This window comes from Atta colombica, unplaced genomic scaffold (assembly GCF_001594045.1).
Source record: "Atta colombica isolate Treedump-2 unplaced genomic scaffold, Acol1.0 scaffold69, whole genome shotgun sequence".
NCBI lineage: Eukaryota > Metazoa > Arthropoda > Insecta > Hymenoptera > Formicidae > Atta > Atta colombica.
Window position 1 is genome coordinate 58,562 of NW_017259560.1, and position 17,978 is coordinate 76,539.

The 17,978-nt window shown below is 30.4% G+C and overlaps 1 protein-coding gene and 1 pseudogene across 2 annotated transcripts; one reads left to right on the forward strand and one right to left on the reverse strand.

Moving 5' to 3' along the window:
* Positions 1–593: 593 nt before the first annotated feature.
* On the reverse strand, positions 594–1,711 carry LOC108692289 (annotated as a pseudogene).
* Positions 1,712–9,981: 8,270 nt separating this feature from the next.
* On the forward strand, positions 9,982–17,417 carry LOC108692302 (zinc transporter ZIP9). 2 transcript variants are annotated; one of them, XM_018200490.1, is made up of 5 exons: positions 9,982–10,387; positions 10,509–10,635; positions 10,738–10,964; positions 11,095–11,229; positions 17,140–17,417. In XM_018200490.1, exons 1-5 carry the CDS (start codon positions 10,292–10,294, stop codon positions 17,386–17,388), a joined length of 834 nt encoding a protein of 277 aa, XP_018055979.1. In that variant the 5' UTR covers positions 9,982–10,291; the 3' UTR covers positions 17,389–17,417. The 2 variants fall into 2 exon arrangements, with proteins under 2 accessions (XP_018055979.1, XP_018055980.1); XM_018200491.1 differs by having other exon boundaries at positions 10,813–10,964.
* The last annotated feature ends 561 nt before the right edge of the window (positions 17,418–17,978 follow it).

The following is a 17,978-nucleotide window of genomic DNA, read 5'->3' on the forward strand; positions in this document are numbered from 1 at the left end:
AAGCATTTTTCAATAAATAGCGCTTATATTCTTGGACTAATTATTTAATTTACTTCAGGAGCGCAAAAGAATTTTGAATGAGATGGTTGTGTTCAAAATATTTATTTAATTTTAATTGAATAGTTTTCTGTTGTTCTATAGGCAATTCATTTTTATTTTTATTTTTCACAAGTAGCAATGATTTAGGAATAATAATTTTTCGAATCAACTTCTTCAGTTTTAATAATTTTTGTACAAGAAATCTGATTTTCAAAATTATCTGATCCTAAATTTACTAATGCTGAATGCGATAAATTATCTTTGTCACAACTCGAAACAATAGAGATATCGACATTATCTATATCTTTAATTGAGTGTTCGAAATTTTTATTATCTGATTCTGTCGTTCGAAATATAATCCTTTCTTTCTTCATTTCCATTCAATAAAAATAAAGAGTCTGCTTTTCTACGCTAGTTTTCTTTGGATAACAAATTTGAATCATTAAATTTAGAAGAATGTTCCATGTTAAAATTTTGTACATCAAGATCATCAAGAGTTTTAATTAAACTTATTCTTGCTATTGATCGAACAATAGCATATTGACAAAAATCTTTTAGTAGTATGTTGACAAAATCTTAGTAGTATGTTGACAAAATCTTTTGGCTTCCAACTTGGCAATGCTTCTCCATTTACAACAAAATTTTTGTATTTTGGATGAAAAACTTCGTGTACCTCCTATTAAATCGAATATGAAATTTGATAAAGTTGTCGATTCTTTGTCGAAGTAAATAGATTTTAAATCATTTTTAATATCTCGGAAGATTCTTTTACAATTTGTGATTGGATGACGTATAAAAACGAATACACACTGTTGTCCAAAATTGGAAGTCCTTTTCCGATTTTTAACAATCGATCTATTATTTTGGGTAAATGAAAAAAGTTGCAAATTTTACCCTCTTGAATTGATGATTGGGCTGCAATTCTTATATTTTCAAAAAATTCGTTGAGTTTAATATTGTCATCGCTTATTTCGTAAACGTCGTCATTTAACTGATCATTATTAAAATCTAATTTGCAAATAATTGTCTATATCGTAGGACGTTCTTTCATTAATGACTCCAATTTTTCTCTTGTTCAACTGTTTTTACTCATTGATTTATTAATTTTACACTTATGACTGAATCTTGGTAATGCTAAAGAGCAACAATACACGTAATCGACAATATTTCAATTCTTGTAATTTTGACAATCTATCATCAAAGCGATGCATCGAATGTAAAAGTCACGTACAGAAAGCAAAGAACGATTTTTCAAAGCAGACCATTGACTAACCATGTGAATTATATGTGCAACATCAATCCTTATGTTGAAATCCACTTTCGTGAAACATATTCTCCAGTTGAGGTAGCATTGAAACAAATTTCAATATATTTTTTTATATTAATGTCATTGAAAGCTTTCGAACAAAACCAATAACATTGCTCTGGAATAATCGACGACCACTTGGAATGGCTTACGAAACTTAATCATATCTAACCATAATCTCAACCAGTGTTTCAGTTTCTTATGATTCTGTTAATAATTGATATACTGATAAAGATACATTGTCAAAATGTATGGCAATCACATAGATAAGAAAATGTGAACTGATTTTATTTCTAATGATCTTTTCAATTTCCTTACAATAATGCCAGTTGCATCAATGCTAACAGACGAAGCATTTTTGTACATATTATGATATTGTTCATTAACAGTGATTTGTTCAGTAGTGCCATAACACACTTTAAATGGCAAATAACTTATTACAGCAATAGAACTTTTGTAAAGCTTTTCGAAATTTAAATGATAAATTGCTTGAATTACATCTTCGTCTTTCAGTTTTTTGGAACCTAATTCGTCATCAATTGCTTTTTCGCTTGTCGGAGTACATTCCACGAAGATATTATTGGTGCATCAACCTTTCCAAGGTGCAATTTTTTTCGTACTAATCTATTTCGCAAATTTGAACATCCTTCTACTGCTTTGCCTATTTGTTTTCATTACTCCACTTAAAGGACGCTGCAAAATTGGATTTGATTCCCATGTTTCCACACGTATACAAAGCTTATCAATGCTAGTTGACGGTTCAGTATCAACAACGCCTTTGAAAATATTATCACGTTTTACTTTTACAGCTACCGATGATCTTGATGTAATATTTGCTTTGAAAAGATGTATTTATACGTCTCTAACAAAAATATGCACAAGGTAGATTATGTTGTTCATAAAATGCATCAACAATGACGTTAGTCCATATCTTAATGATAATATTTTTTTGATTTTATCTCTGATTGAAGTAATTTAATTTGCCCCCATTCATTTGCACTTAATATTAAATCAAACGAAGTGACAAGTAGAAAAAATGAAAAATTATTAAAATTCATTGATTCATTATTATTATCGACTGGAAATTGTAATATTTATTATTGATGGATCTAGTAAGTTCAAACCCATTTTTGTCTTGCGAGAGAAAATATTTCTCATCTATCATATTTAATATTAACCCATCAGTTATAAGCACTTCAAACATTTTGACATCTTTTACTCATTTGCTTCCAAACTGGATACTTTGAGTAATTAAATAATTCATCATTGTCAAAGTAATCCGAAAATAATACTATTCGATAGAAGTAATTCTATAAGAATAACCACTGCAACATCAACAGTTAATTTATTTTCTCTTAGCATTTTCAAATCTTTTTGATACAACATTTAATAAAATTATGTTTTATTAATAAGTGTTGTAATTTAAGTGGATTTTTTGTTTAAAAAATTTTAGAATAATAATTCTAACAAACTACACTTTTCTTTGATAATCTTTTATTTCTTTGTGATCTTTGTTAAACTGAATGTTCTGCTTAGGGCATAATAAATAAATGTAATTATTATATTCTAAAAAATAAAGATTATGTAAGTTATATGAAACTAATGCTTATAAAAGAAAAGTATTGCGTTTACTTTTCAAAAACGTGTTTAAAACAATGTTTGAGATAATTGTAAAAAATAACTCAATAAATAGCTTACCAGTAATTGTGGCGCAATACGTCCATGAGAGAACGATATAACAATACAAAAATAAAATTGATCAATAAATAATCCATCTTAATCATCGCCATCATCATATCATAATGCTCAATGTAGCTCGTTTTTTCTTTTATTGAAATCAAATTGAATGAAATTATCGATTGGTTAGATTCGCTTGAGTCACAGACCAATAATAAAAGAGAGAAAGAGAAAGAATTCACTTTTCTTTCTACATAAAATTGCACTGAAAGCAATGATTGAGTAAATTATTTCGAAAATGATATATCTTGTTTTCAGTTATATCTTATATTTGACACTTTTAGCATGTTAATAAAAGAACAAATTTTACTTCATAGTGATAACAATCAATGCCTCTCCATCCAAAAGAGCCTTTTAGAATAAAATTAATAGAAGTAGAATTTGGTAACCACATATCATCGTTCTCAAGATCCACAATTATAGCTTCACTGATTTATCATATAGCTGTTGTCAATAGCTTGCAATTGATTTAATCTAAAAGTACATAAACTAGTTAACTAGTACTAGAACCAGTTAACATCTGGAACCAGTTCGTGTTTTCTTTGAACTTCGGATCGTTCTGTAATACAATTTATCTTTTATGTATTACTTGTCATATTTACATATAATATATTAAATTCAGCGTATCAACAGTTTTTTTTTTTAAGCAAATTAGCTTTATACTATATAGAAATTATTACTATATAGAAATTAATAAAAATTTGACTTGAATTACCGTCAGTTCTTTTATTATCGCCCTCGTTCGTCAGCCATGCTTTAAAGTCACGTCCGCTAGATCGCTGTATAGACAACAATGGACAATCGCCAAAATATAATACTTGATGTTCTCGCTATCTAGTCTCGTGTTTTTACTGTTCTCTAGAATGTCCCACAGTTAGTAAATACATGCAGTATTTCGCACAATTGCAAAAATATATAATTTTTTAAATAAGTTTTATACTAAGTTTTATACAGTTTTATACTGAATATACTGTTAAAAAAATAATAGATTCGAGACATAATGTCATCGAAAACTGTCAAAGACACTCGTTAATTTTGTTATGATTGAAAAAGAACCAGGAATATCGAAATACTAGATTACCGATTGCGTCTGTCAGTCTAGAGCATTAGAAACATAAGTATTCGCATCCACCATTTTTCCCATTCCTTGCTTTGTCCCCATTCCATCACTGTGACGGATTATGATCATTACAGATTATGATTTGTATTTGCTGTTTGAAATTTTGTAGTAACTTTCATTCCATTTTTGCTCTCAAAATCAGTTGAATATCGTAATATTAGTGCAGAATCTGAAGAGTGTCTGGCGTTCAGATTATTTTTAGATAAGGTGCCAAATATGTATGTCAATTTGAAGAAAAGGATTGAAATTTCTCATCTACAAGGAAGTATAGTGATAAGTTTATCCACAAGTCATGTATTTATTTTACAGCAATACAGCAAGATGTCGACGAATATTATCCCCAGGAAATTTAAATAATCGAAAGCCTTTTTCTGATCTATTGATGAAATCTATTAGTTTATCGCAACCGCAACAAGGCTTTTTGTAAATTTTTTTGCCTTCGTTAATATATAATATTTCAGTTTTTTTATATTCTTCTTTTCATCTCTTAATCTTATGATAAAATTTCGAAGTGTGAAAACACATAAATAGATATTTAACTACAAGATTTCCAATAGCTTAGAAAATATAACCTATAACAATCGTAACGACCATAACCTTCTCAGCTCAGTGGCGGAGTGGGAATAGAGCAAGAAGTGGGAAAAGGAGTAAAAATGGCGGATACTTACGTTTATAGTATCTCAAACAATCCTGATAGTACTTTCAGAATAGTGGCATCGAAATCTATATTTCGGTCAATTATGCAATCTTTAATGTTTAATTAAAATTATTTCGATGATTCACAAACTTTTCAATTACTGTACTTCACAATTCTTCATACAAAATATAAATGATACCATATAAATACTTTGTTTAATTTGCCACCGGCTTATTTTTCCGGAGTACATTGTGTCAAAAAATAAATAATTAATTAACAGAACGACTCACAATTATACTTCAATTGTACTTCAAAATTTGTACTTCAATTATATTTCAAAACTCTTCATACGAAATACAAATGTTTTTATATTAGAGTTCCTTTGAAAAACATCAAGGTTCGGTGCATTAATTTGCTGGATCTGCTAGTAGCGGCCCGACTTATCGACATTTATTTTTTATTCAAATACTATCAACTTTACAGAAAAACTGCAAGAGACAAAAATTTATTTTCTTTTCATAAAACTCTAAAAATTTTTTCAGAATTTTTTATCAACTTTTTAATACTGTATTTTGTTATTTTCGATAAAATTGTTATGTTCTGCACTGTACAAACGAATCCTGAAACAACCGGTTTGAGCAACTCGTAAAAGTTTACCTTAAACTATTGGGAGTACAAATTAGTTCGGTCCGTTTTTTTGTGCATTTATTTCAAAACAAAATGAATGAACAGATCAATTAAAGTATTGTCCATCGCTGCCTACTACTTTTTCCCATCTCTCAGGCAATTTTCGAATTCCATCTAGAAAAAATGACTCGTCTTTGGAGGCGAGCCAATTTTTGATTTCTGTGAAAAAAGTGAACCGATGACTTGCCAAATTCTCCGTGTTGCATTCTTCGGAACAACCAGTAATCAGAAGGAGCAATGTCCGGAGAATACGGCGGGTACGGTAAAACATCCCATTTGAGCGTTTCCAAATTTTTTTTTTACTGTGAACCATTCACTGTGAACCATTCACAACAGCTGGAGCAATCTGTAGGGAAACGGACCGAACTAATTTGTACTTCCAGTATTATGAAGTGCGGAAATGCTGATACGGAGAAGACGAAGTTAATTAAACTTTACTTTCTGCGTTTCCGTGTATTCTGTTCCACCTGTTTTAATCTCCTAATACTACATGCAATACAATTTGAACGGAAAAACGAAACGGGGAATTAGAAATTATTAATTCATATGCCGCAGTTGCGGCACAAAACATTCCGTAAAATACACGCAGGATTTCCACAAACTGATTGTTGAAACTGAGTGAAAATGTAAAAACAGCGGCTTCTCATTAATTAAATCTCATTAATTAAAATCATTAACTACCAAAATAGAGCACGGAATAGCTCGAAGCCTCACGAATAATTCAACATATCGAGCGAATGCGTGAAACGCATATATAAAAACAAAAACTCTACAGCAAACAGTTGCAGGTGCATTTCGATTGTTATAAAGACATCAAACGACAAAATTAAGCACGAGGATTCACCTCGTGTCCATAGAATAACGATATCGTTAATATTTAACAAATAATAGACAAATGAAAATCTGTAGAATATTCTAGATGCTCGAAATTACCCCTCTTACCACGAAACGTTATCCTTTTTCAGTATATAAACCGATATTGACAGCATTTCGGATTCTCACTTCTTATTTCCAACAGGTTTCTTGGACGACTTTCTTCATTCGGTTTATTATACTTCTCTAACAGCACAAAGTCGACTTTAAGTCAACTGTGAGTCGAGACGTCTGAAAAATGGACGTCTGTAAGTCGACTTTAGACGACTTGGAGATATCTCTAAATCATACAATCTCACTTTAAAGACGACTGTAAGCAGACTTTAAGTCACTATTCTAGGCTGTGATCCGATTCATGTCGACAATGTTCATGAACAGCATTCATTCTTGTTTAATTGTAATTAAACAACAAAGACGAAATGATTCCATTTAAGTTTTGTGAGTGTAGACGTCCTAAAATTGATATTAGAAGTCGACTTACAGACTCTAAAGACCTGATTTAGCAAAGTCAATTTATAATCGACATTTGCTGTTACAATCAATGTTTGTGCTGTTAGGATTAGCTTATTTCCCTGATAGCATGATAAGCACGACACGTTTCGAAACTTAGACACTTAGAAATTTTTCTCGCTAAACCAGCGGCTAAGTCCCGGCGTGGGATTTAGAATTCTCACTACAGTTCCGTATTTATAAAAATTGCGCTACTTACGCCTTACTATATTTATAATTTCGTGGAATTTATAACGCCTCATACTTATAATCTCATTATAACTTCGTAACTGTAACTTGTATTCACTGTTCCATATTTGTAATTCTTGTTTCATGCGATTTATTTATATTTGTAATCTCTATTTGATAAATCAATTCTGTCTTTCAGACTCCGAAGGGATCTTGCGTTTTTTTTGTAATAATAAACAATTAACAAAAAAAAATAAACCTTGTTATTGTATTTAACAATCAAGTTAATATTTATCTAGAGTCCTATCCTATCGCGAAAAGAACGATTGTCGTGCTGTCAAGTGCAGAATCCTCTCGTGAACAGATTCACGACTCGACACGTATCTAAAGAACTTCTCAAAGTAGGGTGATTTCAGAAGACAGGATGCCCTTCGCCTCTCTTTTTCCTGCCTTGACGCGCCTTTATCTCAGAGTCGTTCCAGGGCATCTTCTTAACTAGCAGACTTGGGCGTCTGCATTCAGCTGCCTAGCTCTCCTCACTTCTCTTTGGCGCGCCTTACTCGGGTTTGTTTTCTATACTACCTCCCTCTTCCCCCCTTTTTTCCCCACAGGCTTTATTTCATTCTACGCCAATTATCAACCCAATTATATCATTAATTTGCTAACACTATCTCTCGGGTGTCCAGTCATTTTGTTTATCGCCACCGTAAGTACCAAGGTCGAGACGTGGAGGATGGAAGCACTAATTACGGCGGCTAAAAGCACTGCATCAATTTTTGGAATTTCGACTCTAGGATATTGATGTAATACTCAATATCGGGCCAGTCTCCCTCGAGCCCCCACTCGCGGCTCCTCCGGGTACCTTGCATCACGCCAAGCCAGTTGCGGAACCAATACCTCAAGATCTCCTGCTTTTCTTCGCCAGATACATCAAGGCTCTTGGTCAGGATCCTTACAAGCCCAATCAAGTAACCGGGAAGCCTCGCGTTGCGAGCATTCAATGAAACAATGGGAATAAAAATAAAAATTGTTAAATTGAACTATCGCTTCTCTTTCTTCTTCACCATTCCCTTCCCGGTTCTCCTAAAAAGCTCTAAGGGATGACAACATTCGCATTGGTGAGAATGACTCTCTCGTAGTTATATCACATAACCTTTACATAAGAGCGCCTCTGACAGAGCTCCTAAAAACGAACCGAAAAGCGGCCGAGTAATAATCGCGAATCTATCTTAGACGAATTTATCTACTATATCGGAGCCAAGGCTCTATCCCTCCTCTTCGCGGGTCCTTTTTGTCTCGCGATCATCGTCGGCCAAAATAGGTCCGCCAAGACATCACTATATCTTTTCCGCTTTTCCGCAGAAATTGTGTTCTATGTAATATTAGGAGATCAAAACAGGCGGAACAAAACACGCGGAAACATAGAAATCTAGTAAAGTTTAGTTAATTTTGTCTTTCGCGTTTCTGCATTTTCGTACTTCATGTAATGACACCCTAATGATGCGGTCTCATGATGCGAAATTGGCTGAACACCATGAACGGTCATGGCTTCATTCCATCGATTCCGCCGTTTTTCTGTTGCGCAAATTTATTTCTTTTGCGGATTCCGCCAGTGCCTGCATTTGTGCATGTACATATGTATATGCACGTACATATGTATATGCACACATGCATATGTACATATGTATGTACATTAAAAACTACTCTCGTTAAGTTGATTTAAATGGAGAAAACTGTCTCTTACAAACGCATGGTTAATCAACATGCTGAGACGTATTTGGATTCCCGTTTGGGTATTCTCCGGGTATTTTGTCATCTTTGTTTAACATTTGGTAAATAACAAGAATAAAGTGATAGTGGAATTTCAATATAATCCTGAAGGTAACTAATTAAGTCTCCAGATAAATACGGAGATCAACATGGTCAGAATATGAATGTCATATATACAGATATATAGTATATATAGATTTATAGAAAGGTAAAAATATAAATCAAAATCAAAATGGGTACACAAAATGAAGTCGGGGCAATGTCCTTGTATGTATATATGATTTCCGCAGGAATTTAGTTTCTTATGTCTTATAGAGAAGTGGAACTTGTAGAAGCGCAATCAATGCAAGCTAATAAGACTGCGGGATATATAATGCGTCATTGAAGCAACCAATCAGTGGTATTTCCACACTTTTCCATCACGCCCATTTTGTGTGCTATGTTCATACAATACGGAAAAATGATAGTAAATGTGTTAAAGCAATTAAAAAAAATGTTGTTATGAGATTATAAATATTAATTATAAAACATTAAATACAACAATGATAATTGTTTTTACAATTTAAAAAATTATATTTTATTTTTCATGATGGAAAAGTGCGGAAAAGGGTACACTGAAATCGCACGTATATGCATCATTGTTTTTTTGATCTTGGTAACTATATTCATATACTCAAATTTTGTCGTTTTGCTTCATTCATTTCAATATTACGCAATTCCATCATATCAATCAGCATCAAATTATTTTAAACTCTCAAAATACGACAGTTTATTAACAATGCACTCGCTATTCCACAACATCAGATGCAGAATAATGCTGAGTGGTTGTCTTAATGACGCATTTTCTATTTCGCAGTCCTATCCTATTCCGCACTGTGTGATTTCATCCTAAAATTGCTCTTTCATGCTAATGCTCGACGTTCATTTTCAGCGTTAAAATAGGTCACGTGATCAAAATTGACGAATACCAAGCAATTTTGATCACGTGACCTGATGTTGAATGAGCATCGAGCATCAGCATGAAAATGCAGCCTAACAGGCAATTGGAACGTAACTTGTGCCGTTTGCACGAAAGTGTCTAGGGATATTGCAATTGGATAGCATCCTAATCTTTCTACCATGCATGTTTCTTTTCTAATAATTATATATCATGGTTTAATAATGCTCACGTGTATCAATCATTGAAATTATGGAATTTTCTATTTGGAAACAGCAGTTAAAATAGAAGAAATCATTGATGTTGTTTTATATGTATATTTTTATTTACTATAAAACTGTTACATATATACGTATGATATATAAGTGGAATAGATCAGTTGAAGAGAATGTTTATGATTTATGTTTAACATGCAGTTAACCATTCTTGTTGCTTTACACATGTGTTTAATTAATTAATAATGTAATATTGGGAATTAATAGTTCTTTTCGCTATTAAGAAAAAATAATGGAAAAAGGAGCAATGTTATGGATACTTATTCTTGTTATGCTGGTTGGCTCTTGTTTGGCTGGATCATTACCATTAGTAATGAGTTTATCTGAAGTAAAATAATTTTTTATAATAAATCGTTTTGTAATAAATCGTTCTACATATTAGATTCCTAAATTTATCAAATATGCTATATGATTATATAGTATTTAATTTCATATTTATTTTTCTATAGGATAAATTACAATTAGTATCAGTATTAGGAGCAGGTCTTCTTGTTGGAACTGCATTAGCAGTGATTATACCTGAAGGTATAAGAGCTTTATTTACTGGCGAAATTACTAATGAAAAACAATTACATGGTAATTTATTATATTTATTATTAATATTTTTTTAAATTAGTTTATATAATTGTATTTTGTATATTTAAATTTTTATATTTTTAAATAATTCCGTTTTTACAGGTGATTTACATTCTTTAATTGGAATTAGTTTAGTGCTTGGTTTTGTATTTATGCTTTTGATTGATCAATGTTCAGCAAAAAAAAGTGATGGAAGACAAAAAAGTGTTACAGCAACTTTAGGTCTTGTAGTACATGCAGCAGTTGATGGAGTTGCATTAGGAGCTGCTGCTACTACATCTCAAGCTGATGTTGAAATGATAGTTTTTTTGGCAATAATGTTGCATAAAGTAAAATTTTTAATCATACAATCTTATAACAATTGACAGTTAATAAGAACTTAGAAAATGTAGTATTATATTAATATGTAATTATGTTATTTTGTCATTTGTTATTAAAAAATTAAAATTTTTCTTTCAGGCACCAGCTGCATTTGGACTTGTATCATTTCTTCTTCATGAAGGTGTAGATAAAAAGAGGATAAGCAGACATTTATTAATTTTTTCTCTTGCGGCACCATGTCTTACACTTGTGACATATTTTGGAATTGGAAAGGTGAGTAATACAAACATTCCTATAGATTTTCAAACTCTTTATATGTTTTTTATACATTGAAAATAATATTCAAAATATGATAAATTGAACAATTACTGAAAAAGCATTAGTTCATTTTTTCTGGCTTATTTTTTATTAGTAAACAAAGTCTAAAATCAATTTTTAGATAAAGTTATGATTCTGTTAATATAGATTGTAAAATTATAGGATTTTGTTTATGATAGTAAGATAACAATATTGATATTTTAAACAAGATTAATGAAAAAATTATTCCTATTTAAACTTAATTTAAATATATGCAGTTTTCATAAGAATAAAACCTTTATTACATGATATGATTTTTCTTTTATAATAAATTTTTGTTTTGAGAAATTTTGTTTTTCTATTGTGTTATGTTTTTTTCTTTTAAGCAAGTTTAGTTTTGCAAGTAAAAATTGAAAATATGGATGAAAAAATTGAAAAGATGGAAATGAACGATTTTTAATATTTATAATTGTACTGTGTTTAATTTTTGTTGAAAAATCAAACATATTTTGAGTTTCATTAATGATAAGAAAAACATTTTTGAGAATATTTTTTTAATGCTTTTCTTAATACAGTTATGATAAATATATGTTATTAATTAGATAATAAATACTATAATAATAATTAATTAGATAATAAGTGTGTTTAAATAATCTTGCTCTCTGTATAAAAACATTAAGTAGTTTCGTATATTTTATGCATATTTGCTGCATATTATAGTGTTTTATTATAGTGTTACTGAATTGAACTATTACTGCTACCGTTACTAAAACTTTTTATTTCGTTTTTACTAAATTTCACTATATATTTCAGGGGTTTTAAATTATTATATTTTAAGAGGATCCTAAAGATTAGTTGTATTGTAAATAGCACTTACACATAGATGATTGATTTGTCATTGACACATGACTATATCTAATATCTGCCTGATATTCATAGTCAATTCTTATTTAAGGTTGTCTTAAGTACAGTCTTAAGATATCATAAGCCAATTAGGGGGCCGTACTAGCATCTCAAGACATTATTTGATGGATGACTTAAAATAAGAATAAAATAAGAAATTTTTGTTTAACAATTACGTTTTAATTAGACATCTAAATCTAAGAACTCCACGCTGTTTCTTCATACACACTACTAATCTGTGGACTACTATTTTGTAAGTACAGATTGTACAGCTTTTATAAGAAGCAAATATTGTCATCATGACAACATTCCATATTGGATTAAGAAATATAAAGAAAGTAAAAATCTCAATTTCGAAATTTTTTGTTCTCAGCATAGACTCCAGCATAAATCTCACAGAGTATTAATACGTATATTTTAATCCTGGAAAAGGATTTTCAAATCAGTAAGAGAGGAAAAAAGTAATTTTTATACAAAAATTATATGGTTATGATTTTGCCGGTAATACAGATGACTTTAGCATCCCCTTAAATTTTTAATATTATAAAAATAGAATATTCGTAAATTGATTATTGATACAATCGGAAAGGAAATGATTCCATATTAAAAATAATAATAATAAGTTCCATATTAAATAATCTAAAATGTAGAATAAAATATTTTTATTATGAAGCTTTGTTTTGAAAAAAATCAATTTTAAATATTCGCCAGATACATGGGTATTAAACTATAGACCTATTCTTTTTAGCTGAACTTTTCTGACAGTTCATTTTTTCTCTTTTTCTTTCCAATGTAGAGAAAAAAGGAAAAAAGTTGAACCGTGTAAGAATTTTAGCTAAAAAGAATAGATTTGATGGCTCAACTCAATGGATTTTTTGTAAATTCTCCCAGTCACAAAAGATATCCTTTTAAGTTGTTCGACAAAACGAAAAGATGTCTAAAAAAAAATTACGAAAAGATATCGTTTTTAGGTTGCTTTTTTGACGAGACGAAAAGATGTTCGTAAAATGAATTTTATTTCGTCGAAAAGACAACTTAAAAAAGGCATCTTTCTATGGATATCTCTTCGGCAAAGCGAAAAGTCAATTAAGCCCGGATTCTCATTCCTTATACAACAGCGCTTTGGCACCAAACGCTGATCGATGGAAAACGGGTGATGGAGATAAATTTTACTTCTACAATTGACTTTTCATCAAACAGCGTTCGATGTCAGAGCACTGTTGCCCATATGAGGATAATATCCGGGCTAAAAGATATCTTCTCATATTACCGATAAAGCAACATGAAAAAAATATCTTTCTATTGGGAGTACAAATTAGTTCGGTCCGTTTTTTTGTGTTCAAAAATTATTTTAAAAAAAATGAATGAACAGATCAATTAAAGTATTGTCGCTGCCTACTACTTTTTCCCATCTCTCAGGCAATTTTCGAATTCCATCTCGAAAAAATGACTCGTGTTTGGAGGCGATCCAATTTTGGAACCAATTTTCGATTTTTGCAAAAGAAGTGAACTGGTGACTTACTGCATCCTTCGGAACAATTAGTAATCAGAAGGAGCAATGTCCGGAGAATACGGCGGGTGCGGTAAAACATCCTATTTGAGCGTTTTCAAATATTTTTTTACGACTTTAGCGACATGAGACCGAGCGTTGTCATGAAGAAGAATAACTGTATCATGTCTTTGCTCGTATTCCGGCCGTTTTTCTCGCAATGCACAAACGAATCAATTGTAGCCGTTTCTGATCGCCCGTAATGGAATCGCCAGGTTTCAGCAGCTCATAGTAAACAAGACTCTTTTGGTCTCACAGAGCATGATCTTCGAATCATGAATGTTCGACTGTGGTGTTGATGTTGAGGTCGATGGCAATGATTGACCGGGCTTAGCGTAGCATTTTTTCTTCTTGGGGTTGTCGTAGAATATCCACTTCTCATCTCCAGTCATAATCCGATGCAAAAAACCTTTTCTCTGTTGTCTTTGAATCAGCTGTTCGCAAGTGAAAAATTGCCTTTCAACGTCTCTCGGTTTCAGTTCATAAGGCAATTTCCATGTTTTTGAATCATTCCCATGACTCGCAATCGTACAAAAACGGCTTGTTGAGTTACCCCCAATGCAAGCTCCTCTTGCGTTTGACTCTGATCTTTTTCGAGTAATGCCTCTAATTCTTTGTCTTCGAATTTTTTTGGCTCCAGAACGAAGCTTGTCTTCAATGTTGATATCTCCATCCTTGAAACATCGAAACCATTCCCTACATGATTTATCAGTTGGAGCAGTGTCACCATAAACTTCAATAAGCATTCGATGGGCTTCAGCCGCACTTTTCTTCTTAAAACAGAAAATCAAAACCTTCCGCAAATGTTGCTTGGTTAACACAAAATTCGACATTTCAAACACAGTAAAAATCAAGGTTTTTGTATGAAACTCAAAGCGACATAAACTGAATATCATTAGCAGATATTTAATCTCTCTGAAACCGCCAAAATCAGCTGTCACCATTCATAACAACTGGAGCAATCTTTAGGGAAACGGACCGAACTAATTTGTACTCCCAATAATACCGTAGGCCGTTTGTACTTTATTTGTACTTGTTTATACCTCAAACAATTAAACAAAAAATGAAAAATAAATGGCCAGTGCAATTTCAGGATTTTTTAATTTTATTTATGCCATTCGAAAGAGAATCGTTTGTACCCGTTCGTACCTTTCCTACTTTCGTTTGTACTTTAATGGATTCGGAAATACCAACGGCGAAAGGAGAGGTACAAACGAGTACAACGATTCTCTTTCGAATGTCGTTAGTCCAATGTTCAAAGTTAGTTTCAATGTTCTTTAAAAATGGCTGACTTCCCCTGTTGGCGCATTTCCAAAATTTTGAAATCACTGTATCTCCGAACTCTTTGAGGTAACTTCAACATCGGTAACTTTAACACTTAATATCTTGGTTTGCGGGACTAAACATGACGTTTTACTTATTCTTTCGTTTCATACAAAAATGCGATAAATGAATATAATTTTATTAAAATTGAAGGGCGTCTTCTAAATAATTATCCGAGAATTTATGAGAATAGAATAATAAATATATGTAAATAAGAACAAGCCTACGTGAAAAACATTTTCATCATTATCTTTAAATAAGAATTTTTTTTAATGAAATTGCATTCATTTTCACACGAATCTAATACTTCCATGTAAACAATATGGGACATCATCAATACGTTTTTTATTCTTTACCTGCATGCTTAGATTCATCAGTTCTGGATTACACTTCAATTCAGTTCAGTTCTAGTGCAATCCTCGTGATTAGGAATAGAAAAACAAACCTTGAGTCAAAACTTTAATTTATTATATTTTTTAAATCAGTGCTATCTCTTAATTTTTGCGGGAAGAGGGGAAGCAAATTATAAGAATAATCTCCCTTACACTATATTTCAAAAGTAATAATAGCAGTGAAATTTAATTTAGATCTAAACTGTATATTTATCGAATGCATACATACTGTACATACAAAGATTTCTGTTTCCATTATCAATTTTAACTTTTTTAATACAAAAATATTAGATTAAATCAATATTAGATTAAACAATATAAATATGTGCTCTACATTTTCTTTTTTTATGTATGTAAGATAGCTGATTATATGTATATAGTCACATATTTATCACGTATTTTCGTATCAGATAATATTGAAGATAATAATATTGATAAGATTAATAAATTCTATATTATAAGCAAATTATTTATTGCGTGTTTTAACAAAAACTTAAATATTTTATTTATTATTTTACTAATCTATATTATTTCATCTATATTATTTCAGAAAATTATTATATCTAATACTTTTTTCAGAAAATTAATATTTGTTTTCAATTCTAAAGGAAAGATTTATGAAAATTGTTTAATTATTATTTTCCTTTTTCACAGTGTTCCCAAGTTTTCAAATCCTGAGAGAATTAAAATTGTATAAGTTTAATATATCAAGATTTTAATAAAAATTTAAAAAATATTGTTTAAAAAATATAGATGATTTAATTTTATTTTTTTAGTTTGTTATAATTTCACTCAACTCACGATATAAAAAATAAGAAAAAATAAATTAAGTTTTATTAATTTTAGTAATTATACAGAATAGAGATTATATATTTTTTGACCTCCCCCCATTTTTTATCACTATTTGAATCATAAATAATAAAGATTATTATCAACATTGCACAAAAATGTTAAAATTCGGAAAAGGCCCTATTCTGCATAATTATCTAAGTTTTATAATTATCTTTTATGTAAAAATTACAAAAGGCCTTGTTTTTAAGTATTTAACTGTTAGATCTAACTCTAATAATATCTAATTGCTAATGCTATGAATAATCATAAAATGAACAATGTGAATATAACAATAATCAATATTAACTGTAATCACTCATTAATATCAGATCAATGCGCGTATAACTATTGGCCTGAGCGTGCGCAGACTTTATTCTATCCTCTACAGCACAAAAATTGCAGCAACAATGTTGCAATATTGCAGCGTTATTGCAGCGATATTACTGCAAATTCTGTATGGGATATTATCTTTAATCAATTATACTTAAAAACTATTGTAGCCTCGACATTTTCGTATTAGGATTTATTCTATTTTATTTTTAGAATACATGAAATTATTGGAGGTTGTGAATTTACTTGTGCTCAAGGTCAAATAAATATCATTTGTTGAAATCTTTCTACATTTCGAAGGTATATTTTTGTGAACTGCTCAAAATTGACACTTGATATTTATCAATTTTTAACCATGTAATTCTTTTTGTCGCTGAAATGGTCGGTTTAAGCGGCTCATAAAAATTTACCTTAATAGTGTGCGATGTATTTTAAGAATTTCAATTTAATATATATAGTTTTTATGTTCTTTAATTATTAATTTCTTTCGTTATCACTTCTTCTCAAAGATTAATTTTGTAATCATAAATTTTAATTATAACTTTTGTGTTACTTTAGGAAGGAAAAGAAACATTGAACAATGTCAATGCAACCGGTTTGGCTATGTTGTTTAGTGCTGGAACATTCCTTTATGTAGCCACTGTACATGTTTTACCAGAATTGATGACAAGAAGCAGTAATTATTCGCATGTGCCAAGCGTCGAGGGTATAACACTTTCTGCAACCGGACTTAAAGTTAAAGAAATATTATTCTTAGTAATAGGAATATTTTTACCTGCTTTGATTACAACTGGACATCATCATTAATTAAATTAAATATTATATGAAGATATTAACATGTGTAAATGAATCTTCTTATTTTAATTTAAGAAATGCAATCTTTAAGATAATTTTTATAATTATTTTAAGATTTAAAAAGTTGTTAGTTTTATATTGTATATATGTAAAGATATCGACATAATGAGAAAACAGATGTACATACTCAGAAAATCAGAATAGATTAATATGGTTTGAAATGAATTTCGGATTTTTAAAAGTACACTTTCGCAAATGAATTCTCTTCAATCCGGATGCATTTTTATTCATTTACACGAATAGGCTGAAGCATATTTTTATGTTTCTAAAAATAATATCAGTTTTCCTATGCCTCGTGCATACTTCTCAATTCAAAATTCAAAATAGGAAATGCAATTTTTCATTCCAATTGAATTCAGTTGAATCCAATTTAATCTAATTAAATAAAAAAAAAGTTTATTACTTAAAATATGCATTCGGATAGAATTTTAATCCACTTTAATCTATTCTTCTTTATTGAGTATTTCTTAACACGATTAAAATATATTTTTTTATTGAGAATTGAATTATAAATTTAATTATTAAATAGTTAAATATAGAAA

What these genes read in the sequence shown, in the direction of transcription:
- LOC108692302 (XM_018200490.1), top strand. Translation starts at nt 10,292, where the DNA reads ATGGAAAAAGGAGCAATGTTATGGATACTTATTCTTGTTATGCTGGTT. An exon ending in TAGTAATGAGTTTATCTGAA is followed by an intron (nt 10,388 to 10,508) that starts GTAAAATAATTT and finishes ATTTTTCTATAG; the next exon opens with GATAAATTACAATTAGTATC. An exon ending in TGGCAATAATGTTGCATAAA is followed by an intron (nt 10,965 to 11,094) that starts GTAAAATTTTTA and finishes TTTTTCTTTCAG; the next exon opens with GCACCAGCTGCATTTGGACT.